This window comes from Sphaerodactylus townsendi, linkage group LG06 (genome assembly GCF_021028975.2).
Source record: "Sphaerodactylus townsendi isolate TG3544 linkage group LG06, MPM_Stown_v2.3, whole genome shotgun sequence".
Taxonomy (NCBI): Eukaryota; Metazoa; Chordata; class Lepidosauria; order Squamata; family Sphaerodactylidae; genus Sphaerodactylus; species Sphaerodactylus townsendi.
The window spans coordinates 123,494,674-123,512,498 of NC_059430.1; the positions used below are offsets into that span (position 1 = coordinate 123,494,674).

The 17,825-nt window shown below is 48.3% G+C and overlaps 2 protein-coding genes across 4 annotated transcripts; both read right to left on the reverse strand.

The window, feature by feature from the left end:
* Positions 1-2,249: 2,249 nt before the first annotated feature.
* Positions 2,250-15,140, reverse strand: LOC125435072 (zinc finger protein 576-like). 2 transcript variants are annotated; one of them, XM_048501090.1, is made up of 3 exons: positions 14,546-15,140; positions 5,889-6,307; positions 2,250-5,110 (listed from the first exon to the last, which is right to left on the reverse strand). In XM_048501090.1, exons 2-3 carry the CDS (start codon positions 6,106-6,108, stop codon positions 4,593-4,595), a joined length of 738 nt encoding a protein of 245 aa, XP_048357047.1. In that variant the 5' UTR covers positions 6,109-6,307; positions 14,546-15,140; the 3' UTR covers positions 2,250-4,592. The 2 variants fall into 2 exon arrangements, with proteins under 2 accessions (XP_048357047.1, XP_048357046.1); XM_048501089.1 differs by lacking the exon at positions 14,546-15,140 and adding an exon at positions 6,443-6,491 and having other exon boundaries at positions 5,889-6,113.
* Positions 9,845-15,467, reverse strand: LOC125435073 (zinc finger protein 48-like). 2 transcript variants are annotated; one of them, XM_048501093.1, is made up of 3 exons: positions 15,397-15,467; positions 12,104-12,199; positions 9,845-11,220 (listed from the first exon to the last, which is right to left on the reverse strand). In XM_048501093.1, exons 2-3 carry the CDS (start codon positions 12,186-12,188, stop codon positions 10,652-10,654), a joined length of 654 nt encoding a protein of 217 aa, XP_048357050.1. In that variant the 5' UTR covers positions 12,189-12,199; positions 15,397-15,467; the 3' UTR covers positions 9,845-10,651. The 2 variants fall into 2 exon arrangements, with proteins under 2 accessions (XP_048357050.1, XP_048357049.1); XM_048501092.1 differs by lacking the exon at positions 15,397-15,467 and adding an exon at positions 15,149-15,390.
* Positions 15,468-17,825: the final 2,358 nt, after the last annotated feature.

The window sequence follows — 17,825 nt, forward strand, 5'->3', positions numbered from 1 at the left end:
TACTAAAACCAGGGGGCATTCATTGAAAATGCTTGGGGGAAGAATTAGGACTAGGAAACATTTATTCATGCAACGCGTGATTGGTGTTTGGAATATGCTGCCACAAGAGGTGGTGATGGCCACTAACCTGGGTAGCTTTAAAAGGGGCTGGGGCAGATTTATGGAAGAGAAGTCGATCTATGGCTACCAATCTTGATCCTCCTTGATCTGAGATGGCAAATGCCTTAGCAGACCAGGTGCTCGGGAGCAGCAGCAGCAGCAGAAGGCCGTTGCTTTCACATCCTGCATATGAGCTCCCAAAGGCATCTGGTGGGCCACTGCGAGTGGCAGAGTGCTGGTCTGATCCAGCAGGCTCTTTCTTATGTTCTTAAGTTAGGCTGAGAGTGGCCAACTCGGTCACCCAGAAAGCTTCCATGGCAGAGTGGAGATTCAAGCCAGGTTCTCCCAGATACTGGTCCAACATTCTAAAACAATGGGACTTACTCCACCGACTCGTAGAGAACCAGATCTGCATTTCCATAAACCAAAAGAGCAGCACTGATATCCATGCTTGGTAAGAGGCCGGTACCTCAGGTAAGAGGCTCACGGCTCACCTGTTTTCCCAGCTGCAGCTGTTTCAAGGTGAGATGCAACTGCCAACCCACGGGCCCTAGCTGGCAAGAGCCTTGCCCGTTCTCTTGAAACATGGGGCAGGTGGCACATGAAGCAACAGGGCTCTGAAGACGGCTCCTGATTATCGCTGCTCTAACCATTAAACCACCACCCTCACTTAGCAGAAGGAACTCTTCGATGTGCACCCATCCAGGTAAGGCAGCAAGAAAAGGGCAGGCTTTTTGTTGGTGAACATCTGGAAAGTTTACAGACCATCTCAGAGGAGGAGAGCTTGCTTGGGCTGGCCTAGGCCAGGCAACGTGGTTCAGTGTATTACAAGGGAGGATGGGGGCTCAATATATGATGGGGATCCCCAACCGTTTAAAGTTGAGAGTTTTGACACGTGGTGGGTTCAGCCACAGAATGTTTGCCGTGGGAGCCTGAGCCAGCCACAAAACGGCCACTGCAGTAGAGAGAGACACACACGGGGAGCCCAAATGCAGGAGGCAAGAAAAAGAATCACACAAAGACTACAGTGGCAGCTTGTGCTGAAACGTAATTTTAATCTGCGCAGCCAATCAGATCCCCAGTACTTATCAGATTCCCCTGTTGGGCAGTAGCCTTACCTGGCCACACCCACTTTTAAAAAACACTTGGCAGCATGGGTGTACTGCCTGGGGGGACATGTGGTGTCAAATATCCCCAGGCTGCAGCCATTTAATCACGTAGGGGGCGGAAAATCGCCCCCCCTCCCCCCCACACACACATTGCTGTGTTCAGATTTGAATTGAGGCATGTTCTATAATGTGATGATGACTTTGAGATGACCTGGTGCAAAAAAAAGGTTGGGGGTGAGGCGGCCGCCCATACGTAGGGAAAAGGGGGGGGGACTCAGATTTTGTACCGGGCTATTTTCCCTAGATCAGTGATGGCGAACCTATGGCACAGATTAGATACACGACCTTTTAATCTCCTACGCCACTGCTGCTTTTCTCAACTGTAAGAAGTCTCCAAGCGACTTACAAACTCCTTCCCTTCCTCTCCCCACAGCAGATACCTTGTGAAGTAGGCGGGACTGAAAGAGTTTTGAGAGAACTGTGACCAGCCCAAGGCTTCGTGCGTAGGAACGAGGGATCAAACCTGGTTCTCCAGATTAGAGTCAACCGCTATTAACCTTTACACCGCTCTGGCGAATTGTTGTGCTTAATTCGTCTTTCTGTGCGGCTACTTAAAAAGCGAAAGAGCTCAGCCAGCGGTGGGGCAAAGGAGGGAGAAAACAGAGAGAAATCCTTTGCCCTCTCTGTGGGCACGTGCACACAGAGTTCATCGTGGGGGGGGGCGGAAAATCACCCCCCCACACACACACACACACACACACCTAGGCTGGCCTGGGCCACAGAACACGATGTGCGCGCACTGCGGTGAGAAAGGAGGACTCGGCTAGCGAGCCTGGTGCCTGTGCTCCTGGTGGCTGCTGCCATGGAAGGCTAGAGGAGGCAGAGATGCTACAGAGGTACAGAGCGGTGTGCACGGGACTTGCTGGAGGCTAAAGCAGGCTGGCCCCTGCTCAAGCAGGTGGGGCGGAGGAAGAGGGAGCCAACCGGGTTTTTTCTAAACTAAAACCTCAGCATTCAGGTTAAATTGCCGGGTTGGCACTTTGCGATAAATAAGTGCAGTTTGGGTTGCAATTTGGGCACTCGGTCTCAAAAAGGTTCGCCATCACTGCCCTAGATACACCTCTGCTTGGCAGGCACAAGGAAAAGTATTGGCAGGTACCATAGGGGCTCATGGGCACCACGTTGGGGAACCCCTGGCATTGCGGTTCACATGCAGAGGCCCTCTGTTCCAATCTCTGGCATGTCCCATTCAAGAGGATTTCAGAGCTAGAAAAGGTCTCTTCGTGAGAACTGGTATAGACAGTATTGTGTTAAATGGGGCAGCAGACCCAGGCATTCAGCTGCAAGAACATGGGTTCAAATTCTTACACAGCCAATTAAGGTCAGTGGGTGATGTGGAGCATTAATTCACTGCCTCGTGGGGCGGCCACAAAACAGGCCATGTATACGTTCACACAAAGGCAGAAAAAATAAATTTTTATTTACAGAATTAATGTCTCAACCGCTATTTTCTTTCCCATGCTCTGTTTGCGGATACATAAAACACCCCCAGAGTCTCAGAGCCAGCTTTGTCCTCTTTGTTCAGCCCAACAAATTTTGAAGAATGCAGACTGGGCATAGTGCTGGAGAACCTCCCTCCCCACAAAAACTACAATTCCCAGAGATCCTTGCAGACACTCGCCCAATGAAGCAACAGCAAACTCAACATTATGGGGTGTCTGAGTGCAAAAAGAAACTCGGACACGTTGTGGAGTACGCTGCCGGTTCAGCAAACAGTTCACATGCTACAGGGGAGGCGATAAATCTGCATGACACAGCACCAGGGTGATTCATACACCAATTCTACAAAGATGGATGCCGGAGGACACCTGACCCTCATACTCAACCTGTGGAACAATCATCTTGAAAGTGCTAACCCTCCACTGATACGGGATATGAGGCAATACTGAACAGAATTTGCCTCGCCTATTAGAAGTGCTATAGCCATTTTCAAACCAATTTCTGCATCCATGAGGACGAGAAATGGAGAAGATGTATTTTAAAAATTACAGTGCGTCTCTGTCACCCAGCATATGATATTGGGAGGGGGAGGATTAGGGGGGGGGAGGGAATCATAAGGCAGACTGACTCAGTATTAAGGTCATTTTAGAAGCTATTAGTGAATATATGGATCATTCTTTGTCTTAAGATTCTAGGAACAAAAATGGATGTTTGCTGTTTGTGCCAGATGAAACAGGGTGGCTCACATACTGTACCAGGAAGGAGAGCAATCTGTATCAAAGATGAGACACACATTATCAGCAAACATTCTGGATAAGATGCTAGATGTGATCGAGCATCAGGAACACAAGAGATTCCTAACCCTGTAAAAAGGAATTTATATTGGAAGAAAGGTCACACTTGCCACACGGTCTCACATAAAGCACGAGAGTCAGTATCAGTGATACCCAGAATTTGAAGGCACTGGTTCGAAACCCCAGGCCTTGATAGAAGACTGTGTATATAGGGACCCTGCTTCAGAAAATGATAATCAGGACTCTTAATGTCCTAAATCCTGTAAGGCTCAGGAATCTACAACCAGGACATTGCATCCAAGCAAAGCGAGGACATTTTACTTCCCCACAAAACTTATGCCATTTCAGACAGTCTTAGGGAGGGGCAGGGAGCAATACAGAGAAATATAAACCCCGACCTAGAAATTCTACTTGGTCTGTGATTCCTGCAATATCACTAGCCCTACCACTGCCATGGTTTCATGTTTTTTCCTCTACCGCCATAAACACTCTCAATAGAACTGAATTCCCTATATCAAATGCCACGTGAGCCTGGGACAACCAGGACACAGGAAGGACACGCAGTCCTTGCTTTCCTCTGTACCTGCATGCTGAGACTTTTCTTTCTCCACCTGGATGGAAAGGGAAATGCTCTACAAACCAGACCCCCAAGCAGCCTGTGGCATTCCCAGCAGATGACCATCGGAAATGCAATGTACCAGACGAGAGCTACTCAAAGGGCTTCTTAGCCTCTTGGCCAAACAACTTCAGATGGATGGAATGCAGTCTGTTCCTCCTAAAAGAAAGGAAAGACAGCTCACACCCTTTCCATCACCTGTTCTCCAATCTGTGCTCAGACTACAGAGGCAGCATTTCCTACTGTGGAAAATGCTTCTTTGACGTGTCCTCCTGAACCAGCCATTCTTCATCACTGAGGCACAACCAGTTCGAGCATTTCCTGGAATTTGGGGTGCCTTCCCCTTCCTGTTGGGAAAGACCCCTTTCTGACTTCTTTCTGAGCCCTCCAGTTTTGCTCCTCACGCAGTAGTGCACATGGTCTTCATGCCTCCATCCACACTCAGGAAACTGAGGCACATAGCCACACCTCTCGCTAGAGCTCTCCCCGGGCATGGCGGATGTAGTGTTCATGAAGCCCAGCCTCTTGATTAAAACTCTCCCCGCACTCCATGCAGGAAAAGGGACGGGAGGGGAGCAGCTCCTGTGTCTGCTGATGGAAGGCTTGGTGCCGACGCAAGTTCGACAGTTGACGGAAGCTCTTGCCACAGTCTGGGCACTGGTGGGGCAGGCTGTGGCCAGCCGCATGGCCCAGGCGGTGACGCTGGTAGTTGGCCAACTGGCCAAAGCGGCGGCCGCAGTCAATACAGTCAAATGTAGGGCGTACGCAGTCCGTGCAGTCAGAGGGAAGAGTGGGGGCGTGGCCACGCTGGTGACAGATGAGCGTACGTGAGCTCTCAAAGCCCTTGTTGCAGATAAAGCAGACAAAAAGGGCATCACGCAAGTTGGCTTGGACAAAATCCTCCGGGTGTTCCCGCTTCATGTGCCGTTCCTTGAATTTCTCATCCGGAAATGTGATCAGGCAGTGAAAGCACTGGTTTGCACCCAAGCTGTCTGGAGAAGGGGGAGAGAGACAGAGAGCCAAATAAGTCTGAGCAAACCTGCAGTTTAATTTACAGAGCCTCCCCATGGAAAAAGGGGTGGCTAGAACACTATGAAATGGTTCACTGTGCTGGGCATCAGCATCTCATCTGGACATATGCAAGTTTCACACCCTTCAGACTACGGATTATGACAGGAATTCATTAGGGACCTCTCTGCTTTTATCTGCTGATATACAAAAAGCTTTCCCACCTAGCACATGCAGCTTCCACAGCCAACAGAGCATGCATGCTGTTGTGCACAAAGTATGCACAAACCCAACAGGAGAGGAGAAAGGAAAGACTGAACAGTGAGTTAGGGGGAGGAGTCCACAGGTGTACTATCAAGTACTGTGTAGCATAAGAAAGGCACAGCAGTAGAGATCAAAGTTACTGACAAGGCAACTTCTATTCACTGTAGCTAACGACCAAATTACATAGCTGGTTGACATTTTTCCTGTGCAATTGTGAAAACCTGAAACTGACTTTTGCTGAAAAGTGCAAAGTAGGATTTTCAGGAACCTGCTCACTTGATTGCAATGAACTAATGTCCGACGGTCTATAGTACAAACACATCTATATCATGCGAAGCTATACAACCATCCTTCCTCACATTTCAAAATACAGGTAGAACAAGACAGGAAGGAAAACCAGCATATCTTGTGGTACTATTATTTTGTATGCATTTATCTCTACCAGAGTGTTGATTCAAAAAAAGCTTCTTAGCATCAAGGAGAGATCTCAAGACTCACAGATAGTGCTGCTGCTGCTGGAGGATTCTTTGCCCTTGTGTGTGTTTGGGCAGACTGGCAACACTGTTGCTGGGCTCTCCTCTTCCTCTATGCGGACAGGTTCTAGCTTACAAGTTGGCAGCTGCTCCCGGGTTGGTAGATCACTTAGTCCATCATGGATTGGCACCTTTGTAAGATGTTCAGCCAACGGCGACTTGTTTACCGTAGCAGGTTCAGCCATTATTTCTACAGAAATGAAGCCAATGGGGACAGTGAGCAAAAGAGCCTTCTCTTATAACCCCACTGCAGGCCCAAACACAATGTACTAATTTTCCTTAACAACTGCACTACAGACTGGAATACCCCTGCAAACTGGAAAGTCTTCCTCTTTTAATACAGCCATGCACTTCCATGGGCAAGCAGGCTGTAAAACATGTATCCTCAGTATCTCTCCCCCACAGGCCCTCCCGCAGTTCCAGCCCTCCTCAAGGGGCTCTCCCTCCTCGCATTCTGCTCTCTGGAGACCAGCGCCAGCCTTGCCCCCCTTCCACCACCCCCAGCCCCCGAAGACGAACCTCTACTTTCCGTTCCTCTTGCCCCTGTTTTTCCTGCTTCCGGGGTCCTTCCATTCCCTTACACGAAGGCCCCCTGACCAGTTTCCCATGAGGTGCAAACTACTGCCTGAACAAATATCACACACATTCTTCCACCAGGCTGCCACCTAACGGCTGCCATTCTCACCACATTCTATTAAAACAGAACCTGGCACTAGTTTTATCTCAAGGGGAGCCGTGCGCCGGAACTTTTGTAATTTTTTTTTCAGGCAGCGTACGAAACCGCCCCGAAGGAGGGCAAGAGCGCATGCGCCATATTAAGTCGTTGGAGAGGCTGGTTCTGCCAGAGTTCATGGAGTTGTAGGAATGTGATGCGCATGCGCTGTGCGGCTTTTGCTCCCGCTGTGCTGGAACACCTGAACTGCTGTCTTGGCTCATGTGGTTTCTTACACAGCAGTGTGTTCAAATTGTCTATTCCTCTCTCCCGCCTGCAATAATAGCGTAAAGGACAGAAATCCAACAGGTGAAGCTTTGGGTCCCGATCACAGAAAACCTGGACACAAATAAGTTTCCTGTGCACATGAAGCTATGGGAGGGAAAGCTTTGCCCACTGAGGATCTACCTGACCTTCCTGCAGATAAAGATGTCAGAGCCCAAGGAAGAAAAACAACACTAATTAGCATAGAACCAAGACATCTGTTTGCTCCACCAGGGCCTGACCCACATTTATCCCAGACGTGAAAATGAAGTTGCCAACTCAGGTATGCGCAATTGCTAGAGATCTGGGGGTGGAACCTCGGAAGAGACCACTGTGGGATATAACACCATACAATTCACTATCCAAAGCAGCCATTTCCTCCTGGTGAACTGTTCTCTGTAGCCCAGAAATCTACTGTGGTTCCAGAACATCTGCAGGCACTCCCTAGAGGTTGGCAACCTGAGGGGAGAGAATGTGCCCAGATACGGTACCAACCCCATTGGTAAATAGCATGGATTGTGCATAATTCTATAGTTGTGGCTATAAACTGGAAATGTATTATGGCTGGAAGCTATTGAGACTCTCAACATCTTAAAAGTCCAAACATTTCCAAAAACCAGGGTCTGTGCCTTCAGCTACAGAATATATCACTCCTGGTAAAAAGGGAAGGAAACCCTTCACCTAGCAGAATTGTAGCTGTGTGCCTTTATTTATTTATTTATTATTACATTTTTATACCGCCCTCCCCCGGAGGGCTCAGGGCGGTGTACAACACTAACAGACAGAGAGTAAAACAAATAAAATTGACTTAAGACTTAAAATGCAGCAGCATTCAGCTATTGAACCTGATTTCAGTTTAAGCTTAAAATAGATGGCATCCGACTATTAAACTCCTCTTAAGAGAGGGACAGTGGGTCTAGAATGTTTCACAGCATGTTTGTTTGTTATGGGCACCCACATCAGCAGCTGGTCTCCCCGAAGGCCCGGTGGAAAAGCTCAGTCTTACAGGCCCTGCGGAACTCATTGAGGTCCCACAGGGTCCGGACAGCTGGAGGGAGAGCATTCCACCAGGCAGGGGCCAGGGCCGTGAAAGCCCTGGCCCTGGTGGAGGCCAGCCGCATCATAGAGCCGCATCATAGAGGGGAGGCCAGCTGCATCTTTCAACAGATCCAGCTAGATAAAAACAGCACACACCTTCTATATTTATCTCAAGAGGAGCCGTGCGCCGGAACTTTTGTACCTGGAAATTGCACCTGGAAATTACGCCAAGATGGCACCGTTGATTTACATAACTCCACTTAAATGTACAACTGCTGCTGCTTAATATGCCAAGTCCTGGCCAGGATATAGATGTCTCTATGTGATCTGAATCTTCCAGCTTTTCCCTGAGGTTTGATCAAGTGCACAATGTAGGGCCCAAGTTATAGTAGCGTTTGGACTAGGACAGATCAGTGTGACACACATAAAGCTGAGAGGCAGCATGGTGTAATGGCTAAGAGCAGCAGACTCTGGAGAACCGGGCTTGATTCCCCACTCCTCCACATGAGCAGCGGATTTTTATCTGGTGAACTGGATTTGTTTCCCCGCTTCTGCACATCAAGATTGCTGGGTGACCTTGGGTTAGTGACAGTTCTCTTAGGACTCTCTCAGCCTCACTTACCTCACAAGGTATCTGTTGTTGGGAGAGGAAGCCGCTTTGGGACTCCTTGTGGTTGAGAAAAGTCCAAAATCCAAACTCTTCATCTTTATATTGAATGAAGGTCAGTATTGGCAGTAAGTCCTCAGTATCCCAGCAAAGTGTCTCTCACATCACCTTATTTTGTGTGCGTGTATAAAATGTCCTCAAGTCACAACAGACTTATGGCGAGTCCAGCGAGCATAAGAACATAAGAACAAGCCAGCTGGATCAGACCAGAGTCCATCTAGTCCAGCTCTCTGCTACTCGCAGTGGCCCACCAGGTGCCTTTGGGAGCTCACATGCAGGATGTGAAAGCAATGGCCTTCTGCTGCTGCTGTTGCTCCCGAGCACCTGGACTGTTAAGGCATTTGCAATCTCAGATCAAAGAGGATCAAGATTGGTAGCCATAAGTCGACTTCTCCTCCAAAAATCTATCCAAGCCCCCTTTAAAGCTATCCAGGTTAGTGGCCATCACCACCTCCTGTGGCAGCATATTCCAAACACCAATCACATGTTGCATGAAGAAGTGTTTCCTTTTATTAGTCCTAATTCCTTTTCCCAGCATTTTCAATGAATGCCCCCTGGTTCTAGTATTGTGAGAAAGAAAGAAAAATTTCTCTTTGTCAACATTTTCTATCCCATGCATAATTTTATAGGCTTCAATCATATCCCCCTCAGACGTCTCCTCTCCAAACTAAAAAGAGCAGCTTTCAAGGCAAGTGAGAAGCAGAGATGGTTTGCCATTATCTTCCTCTACGAAGTCTGCCTTGGTGGTCTCTCTTCCAAGTACTGATGCAGCTCAACTGCAAGGTCTGATGAAGCTGGGCTTCACCATGCCGCCCTCCTTCCCCATCACATACTACGTGGTCCTTTTTAACTGAATATATCAGGGATTGAACCTTGCGCCTTTTGAATGCAAAGCAGAGGCTCTTCTACTGAACCACAGCCCTTCCTCAAAGCCCTCCCTAAAGTTATTCCCAGAACCAATCCAGGTCCACTGGCTCTGAAAGGGCAAAGGCCAATCAGCACCTGCCCCCACCAAAATAAGGCCTAAACCACAATAGACAGACAGGCATACAGACAACTTGAGAAGTGCTCCCTATCGTAGGCCCATCAAGGTGCATATAAACACCTGATGCATATATAAACCTAAGTCTTCCATACACAGAAACATCTGAAAGGCCCCACCCCAAAGGAGCAGCAGAAGGGGGGGTATAAATCCAACTCTTCTTCTTCATGAACACAGAAAAATTGGCACGATGAGGAGTCACGCATACAGATTCACTTTTATTAAGACAAATCTCCCAGCTATCGCGGAGACCGTTAATATTAATGATTTATACTGATCAGATGCCGTCTCTAAAAACTGCTCCCTTAAATAGGCAAACGCACACGCACACACGCACACACGGACAGAACACAGCTTCGAATCAGCATGGATGCCCCACTTCCCACCCCAGGTAGCAGGAACTGTGATCAGACCGGGTACCCAAGTGAGGAAGGGGCAGTAAAACGGCAGCGGGAATGAGGAAGCGGAGAAGAACCAGGGTTTGTGCTTTGGCCAAGCGTTCCCAGTCCACCGCCTTTCTCCCTTCCCTTGGAAGAGACCTGCATTTAGTCTTGCCCACTTCCAGTAGTGAGAATGAACTACAAGACCAATCGGGTTGGTGCTCCCACCACGGGAGACACAGCGCAGGGATTCCCCTTCGCAGTAATGCCAAGGACTCAAAACACTGTAGGTTTAGAAGTTCACTTTTCCCCCTCCTATGTGTAGGGGATAGAGACAGCACCCCCTCTTACATATGGGAGAGCCAGGGGACTTCACGGCGGCTGCGCCCACTCAGCTGAGGCAGAACTCATAAAGGGATTGTTTTGAGTAGTGAGAAGCACACCGTTTCCCTCCCTGCTGGCAAAACTTGATTAAAAAAATAGAAAGAAGAAAACCTAAAAAGGAACTAAAAAATAAGGGGGAGGAAGGAGGTTGGGGTTTCTGATTCACTTCTTAAGAGTCCTAACCAGAGCAGTCCGTTGACAGGTGCCATATGTTAGACAGGAGGGAAGAAAGGTAGGTGATCTACAGCTCTCCGCGCGCGTGGCGCATGTAGTGCTCATGCAGTTCTGACACCAGGCTGAACTCCCCTGGGCACTCGGTGCAGTGGTATGGTCCATCAGCCCCATCTGCATCATGCTCACCGTTGGCCTCCTTCGGAGCAGGGGAAGGGGGGAGCTTGTTACGAGGCGGAGCTGGAGGGCTGCGGCGCCAGCCGTGTTCACAGCGATGTGCCTCCAGCGAGGAGGGGGATGCAAAGCCCAGGCCACATTCGGCGCAAATGTAGTGGAAAGCTCCACCCCAGCTAGGAGGTGGAGCCGTTCGCCCTTCCCGGCTCTCAGGGTTACCAGAAAGGGTCAGAACTGGCGGCTTCGAGGAGGAAGAGGAGGAGCCACTGTGGGGCCGTTTGCGCCCCACATGGTAGCTGCGGTGCACCTTCAGGGCTCGGGAAGTGCCGAAACCACGCCCACATTCGGGGCACTCATGCCACTCGGGGCTGGGCGCCTGCGAAGAACTCAGCCGATCTTGCCCGACCTCGCCACCTTCATCCACCAGGTGCCGTACTGCTCCTTGCGTCTCTTTGATTTGGGGGCCTACGGAAACAGCCAGAGGGAAAACAGAGTGAAGCGAAGACAGCCATGACTCATCCACCAGCCCCCTGTGAGTCCAATTAGGTAGTAACGTGGGGAAGCCCTCCAGCATTCCCACAGTATGCTGCAGCTTAAAAATGCCAAACGCTGCAGGTTCCGTGAAATAAATACATTACAATAAGGAAGATTCCACCTGCTCTGTTTGTGTATGTTAAGTGCCGTCAAGTTGCTTCTCACTCATGGCAACCCTACCTCCTATCGCTGACAGCCTTAGTCAGGTCTTGTAGACTTAGGACCATGGCTTTCTTTATTGAGTCAATCCATCTCTTGTTGGGTCTTCTCCTACTGCCTTCAATTTTTCCAGGATTTCCAGGATCTTTTTCAGTGACGCTTGTCTTATAATATGACCAAAGTACAAGAACCACAGTTTGATCATTTTAGCTTTTAGGGAAAGTTCAAGCTTGCGTTGATCAAGCTTGCTTTGACTCTTTTATTATTATTATTTATTATATTTCATAGACTGCCCGATCCCCAGAGGGCTCTGGGTGGTGTACAGAAGCAGAAAACAGACCAACAGTATATGGGGAGAGACACAAGTCCTGGGACCGCTGTCTACTTGGAAGACACAACCCTCCAATCCAGAAGCCCGGCTACATAAAGTTTAAAAGCCGGGGATTGGAAGCGCATGTCTACTATGTTCCAAGGGGCTCCCTCAGTGGTTGCTACCATTTATACAGGCTGAGCTGAGCTGCTGACCCAGCATAAAGGCTGTATCCTTACTCAAATTAACTCTCCAAATCCAACCTGGAAAATTCCTCTCTGTCGAGAGCCTTTCACTGTACTGGGCATGACTGACCTCCGCCTAGACTAATTCAAATCTTGGTACCTGGATAGCCATTTGCAGACGGAGCTGGGGAGCCACTGTCTCCAGAAGATACAGAGGTTGCTTCTGATTCATCCTCTTCTTGCATGGTGGAGACACCTGGAAGAATTGGAACATGACTGGCAAAACTCAACCCAGGATATTTCTAGCCTACTTACTACATTAATACCTTCTTACACTGCCTTTTTTGGGGACCTGTATCAGTTCTCTCCCATTTTTTTTATTTTTTATAATTGTGTTTTATATGAATTTTTGATAATTTTTATAATTGTATTTTTTATCATTGTACTTTTATTGTTGCACACACACCCCTCGGGACTCTAGTGATGGGCGGGAAATAAATGTACACAAATAAATGAATAAATATACACAGAAATGCTTTAGAGCCAACACAGTTTGGCGGCTATAAGCTTTCAAGAGTCCAAGATCCTTTCATCAGATAAATGTCACCTGACAAAGAGAGCTGTAACTCTCAAAAGCTTATACTTCAAAAATCTTGTAGGCCTCTAAGATGCTACTGGATTGGAATCTGGTGCTTCTACTACAGACCAGCACAGCTACCCTCTGAAACTATACATATAGAGACCCTCAGAAAACAAAAAACTGATTATGGTAATGTGCTACAGATATCCAATGTCCTCTCTCTCACACACACATACACACACACCCTTTACAGTTACTCTCAATCCTTAATTAGTAGCTCTCATGGCTTTCAACATTTCATGTTTATTCACAGAGTACATCTAAATTCTTCAAAGGTTTAATTTTAGATTTTGCACCTTTGAGATACAAAACAGTGCAGTTCTCTATCGAACCAGGTCTGCCCACCTCAATGAATCAGGATTAGGTAACAGGTCCTTAACCCATCCAGCCTCATAACCACCTTCCAAGAGAGACTATTTCTATGTTACAGATGACAAGTTGAGGCCAGAAAGCAAATCATAGCTCTAATCTAGGACTCCATACATTTTCCCCACACTCCCACGGCTATAATGCAGTCATACGGACTTTTCACTGAAGAGGGAGAAAGTTTAAATGAAAGTTAAGAACATAAGAAAGAGCCTGCTGGATCAGACCAGAGTCCATCTAGTCCAGCTCTCTGCTACTCGCAGTGGCCCACCAGGTGCCTTTGGGAGCTCACATGCTGGATGCGAAAGCAATGGCCTTCTGCGGCTGTTGCTCCCGAGCATCTGGTCTGTTAAGGCATTTGCAATCTCAGATCAAAGAGGATCAAGATTGGTAGCCATAGAGCAACTTCTCCTCCATAAATCTGCCCCAGCCCCTTTTAAAGCTATCCAGGTTAGTGGTCATTTGTATTTTCCAATAAGTTCTCAGAATTTTTCAGTCTGTACCACTTTTTGTGTCCTCCTACAGAACTGAGGACTATACATCGGCTCATAGAATTAGACAGTCATTTTTAACTTAAGCTACCCAAAAGGTGTTCAAAAAAGTTATTTGCTCTTGAATTATGCACAAGCTTTGACAAGTCCTCCAAGCAAGGGAGTTCTACCATTGTGGAATAGCAGAAGATGTTTTTCTGTTTGCTATCCCAAATGTGCACAAACTTCTCATCAGATAATGTGGCACACTATCTAAGCCTTTTAAATTGTATTTAGTTACCAAAAACAAAAGAAAATGTTCAAAATTTCTGCTCAGCTGTGAAACTTTCTTAGCCAAACCCACCCCAGGAGATGGTTGTTGTCATAAAGAAATAAAAATTAGGTAAGTCATAGATACAAATGGAACACATATTGTTTTGGTCATTCAGGGAGCACAGTGAACCAAACGGAGTTGGATGATAAATCTATGGGAATCTAACTACTGTCAAAGTAAAGGTCATTTAAGCGTGGGGAGACTAACAAATAATGTTTTGGTCATTCAGAGAGCACAGGGAACCAAACAGAGTTTTGTATTGACTGCGGCTGCCGCTTTGGCCAGTTGGCCAACTACCTGGGCCACGCGGCTACCTGTCACCACCTGGGCCACGCGGCTGGCCACAGCCTGCCCCACTAGTGCCCAGACTGTGGCAAGAGCTTCTGTCAACTGTTGAACCTGCGTCGGCACCAAGTCTTCCATCAGCAGACACAGGAGTTGCTCCCCTCCCGTCCCTTTTCCTGCATGGAGTGCGGGGAGAGTTTTAATCAAGAAGCTGGGCTTCATGAACACTACATCCGCCATGCCCGGGGAGAGCTCTAGCAAGAGGTGTGGCTATGTGCCTCAATTTCCTCAGTAGTAGGTTCAGCCATTATTTCTACAGAAATGAAGCCAATGGGGTCAGTGAGCAAAAGAGCCTTCTCTTATAGCCCCACTGCAGGCCCAAACACAATGTACTGATTTTCCTTAACAACTGCACTACAGACTGGAATACCCCTGCAAACTGGAAAGTCTTCCTCTTTTAATACAGCCATGCAGTTCCATGGGCAAGCAGGCTATAAAACATGTAACCAGTTGGCTAGTAACTCATAGGATTATTTTTGCTTTGTATAAGTCCACAATCAGGAAAAATCAGCAGGGGACTTTTTTTCCAAAAATTGCCTCCCTACTGCATCTAAAGGGTTATCCAGAAATAAAAGGCCTCCCAGTTGATCCTTCCACTCTGGGATGGGGCTGTGGCTCAGTGGCTGAAACACACATTGCACACAGAAGGCCCTGGATACAATTCGCAACAGTTCAGAGGGCCAGTCAGTAGGCGACGGGGAAACTGCTGGAAACCCACTGCCAGCCAGGGGGAGTCAACGTGAACCTTGACAAATCTGAGATTTTAACTGTAATATAATTTATTATTTTATTGTTTATTATATGTTGGAAGCCACCCTGAGTCTGTGAAGGAAAGGGCAACACACGTGTTAAATAAACAAACAAACAAAGGTGGCTTTGTGTTGGTATATGGGACTTCTTTTCTCATTGCACTCTGAAAAGAACGACACACCTCCCACGCCTGGCAAAAGCATCTTGCAGCCAAATCGCAGTATATCAGGCTGTCAGCTTCAACCTGGGAAACTGCAGAGTGGTATCTGTGGAGAAGGGGGGGATACCGATTTCACCCACCTTGCACCCTCCGAAACAGCCACATTCTCTAAGGGAAATGATCTGGAGATCAGTCGAAATTCCAGGAGAACTCCAGGTCTCACCTGCAGGTTGGCAACCCTCAGTCATCCTCAGTATCTCTCCCCCACAGGCCCTCCCGCAGTTCCAGCCCTCCTCAAGGGGCTCCCCCTCCTCGCATCCTGCTCTCTGGAGACCAGCGCCAGCCTTGCCCCCCCCCCTTCCACCGCCCCCAGCCCCCGAAGACGAACCTCTACTTTCCGATCCTCTTGCCCCTGTTTTTTTTCCTGCTTCCGGGGTCCTTCCATTCCCTTACACGAAGGCCCCCTGACCAGTTTCCCGTGAGGTCCAAACTACTGCCTGAATAAACATCGCACACATCCTTCCACCAGGCTGCCACATAACGGCTGCCATTCTCACCACGTTCTGTGAAACAGTCAGGTTTTATCTCAAGAGGAGCCGTGCGCCGGAAATTTTGTAATTTGTCTTTTTTTCCAGGCAGCGCACGAAACCGCCCCGAAGGAGGGCAAGAGCGCATGCGCAATATGAAGTCGTTGGAGATGCTCGGTTCTGCCAGAGTTCATGGGTTTGTAGGGATGTGATGCGCATGCGCTGTACGGCTTTTGCTCCATCTGAGCTGGAACACTTGAGCTGCTGGTAGCAGAGCATACCGTCTTCTTGGCTCATGCGGTTTCTTACAGCAGCAGTGTTTTCAAATTGTTTATTCCTCTCCCCCGCTTGCAATAATAGCATAAAGGACAGAAATCCAACAGGTGAAGCTTTGGGTCCCGATCACAGAGAAAAACTGGACAGGAATACGTTTCCTGTACACATGAAGCTATGGGAGGGAAAGCTTTGCCCACTGAGGATCTACCTGACCTTCCTGCATCTGAACACATCAGAGCCCAAGGAAGCAAAACAACACTAATTAGCATAGAAGCAAGACATCTCTCTCTTTTTCTGCTTGCTATCCCAAATGTGCACAGAGGAGGAACTTCTCATCATTAGACAATGCGGCACACTATCTAAGCCTTTTAGATTGTATTTAGTTACCAAAAACAAAAGAAAAAAGTTCAAAATTTCTGCTCAGCTGTGAAACTTTCTTAGCCAAACCCACCCCAAGACAAAGAAATAAAAATTAGGTAAGCCACAGATACAAATGGAACAAATAATGTTTTGGTCATTCAGCGAGCACAGTGAACCAAACAGAGTTGGATGATAAATCTATGGGAATCTAACTACTGTCAAAGTAAAGGTCATTTAAGTATGAGGCGATTAATGCAGCAATCTGATTCGAAGCCTGATATCCAGTTTCAGAAGCTCAAGGTCAGCTCTGGCTAATAGAAGAAGAAGAAGAGTTTGGATTTATATCCCCCCTTTCTCTCCTGTAGGAGGCTCAAAGGGGCTGACAATCTCCTTGCCCTTCCCCCCTCACAACAAACACCCTGTGAGGTGGGTGGGGCTGAGAGAGCTCTGAAAAGCTGTGACTAGCCCAAGGTCACCCAGCTGGCGTGTGTGGGAGTGCACAGGCTCATCTGAATTTCCCAGATAAGCCTCCACAGCTCAGGCGGCAGAGTGGGGAATCAAACCCGGTTTCTCCAGATTAGTATGCACCTGCTCTTAACCACTACCCCACCGCTGCTCCTAGATGGGAGCCTGTCAAGAAAAGTCCAGGGCTTCTATGTAGAGAAAGTCAATGGCAAACTACTTCAGCTCGTGGGGACATTGTAATTCAGCTGCAACTTGACAACACTTTCCACCACTCCCAACTAAGACGGCATGACCACATGGAGCTGTGTCCTACGTTGCACACAGAGGGCCCCGGATACAATTCGCAACAGTCCACCTAGATCAGTATTACCTACTCTGACTGGCAGCAACCCTGCCCAGAACCCTGGAAAAAGAACTTCAAACCTCTGTGGTCAAAAATCTGGCATTGGAAGGAAAGTGAACCTGGGACTTCCAGCATGCCCAGCAAAGAAGAGAAGAAGAATTTAAATACTCTAAGATAGGCTGACCAGACGTCCCGCTTTTGGCGGGACAGTCCCGCCTTCACACAATTTGTCCCGTGTCCCGCGGGTTATTTCCATTGTCCCGATTTTTGGGAGGCTGCCGCACTGCCTTCTGGGGCGCAAGGCAGTCTGGCAGCCTCCTGCACGCGCGGCTGCAGGAGCACCGCCTTCTGGGGCGCTGCCGTTTCCCGCCCTGTTCCCGCCCTGGGAAACGGCAGTGCCCCAGAAGGCAGTGTGCTCCTGCGGCTGCGTGAGCACGCGCAGCCGCCTACCCCATCCCCGTTCACAAAAGTGACCATCTGGTCACCTTACTCTAAGAAGACTAAAGAGGGCTTACAAACTCCTCTCCCTTTCTCTCCCCACAACAGACACCTTGTGAGGTAGGTGGGGCTGACAGCATTCAGAGAGAACTGGGGTCACCCAAGGTCACCCAACAGGCTTCATGCCTTCGAGCAGGGAAACAATTCCAGTTCACCAGAGAAGACTCCGCTGTTCACGTGGAGGAGTGGACAATCAAATCCGGTTCTCCAGATTAGAATCCACCATACCTAACCACTACACCAAACTGGCTACTGAGACAGTCTGCCTCCGTAAAAATGCCATGTCCTAGGGGAAGGCACCACACAGTTAATGGGCAAAACAGCTTCCTTATCTCTTTACCACAAATG

Coding starts and splice junctions, on each gene's coding strand:
- LOC125435072 (XM_048501090.1), bottom strand. CDS start 6,108: ATGGCTGAACCTGCTACGGTAAACAAGTCGCCGTTGGCTGAACATCTT. Junction 5,111..5,888: donor CAGCAGCAGCAGCACTATCT/GTGAGTCTTGAG, acceptor CCCCTTCTCCAG/ACAGCTTGGGTGCAAACCAG.
- LOC125435073 (XM_048501092.1), bottom strand. CDS start 15,173: ATGTGGCTGTTTCGGAGGGTGCAAG. Junction 12,200..15,148: donor GCTGTTTCGGAGGGTGCAAG/GTGGGTGAAATC, acceptor CAATTCTTCCAG/GTGTCTCCACCATGCAAGAA. Junction 11,221..12,103: donor GTCTGCAAATGGCTATCCAG/GTACCAAGATTT, acceptor CTGTTTCCGTAG/GCCCCCAAATCAAAGAGACG.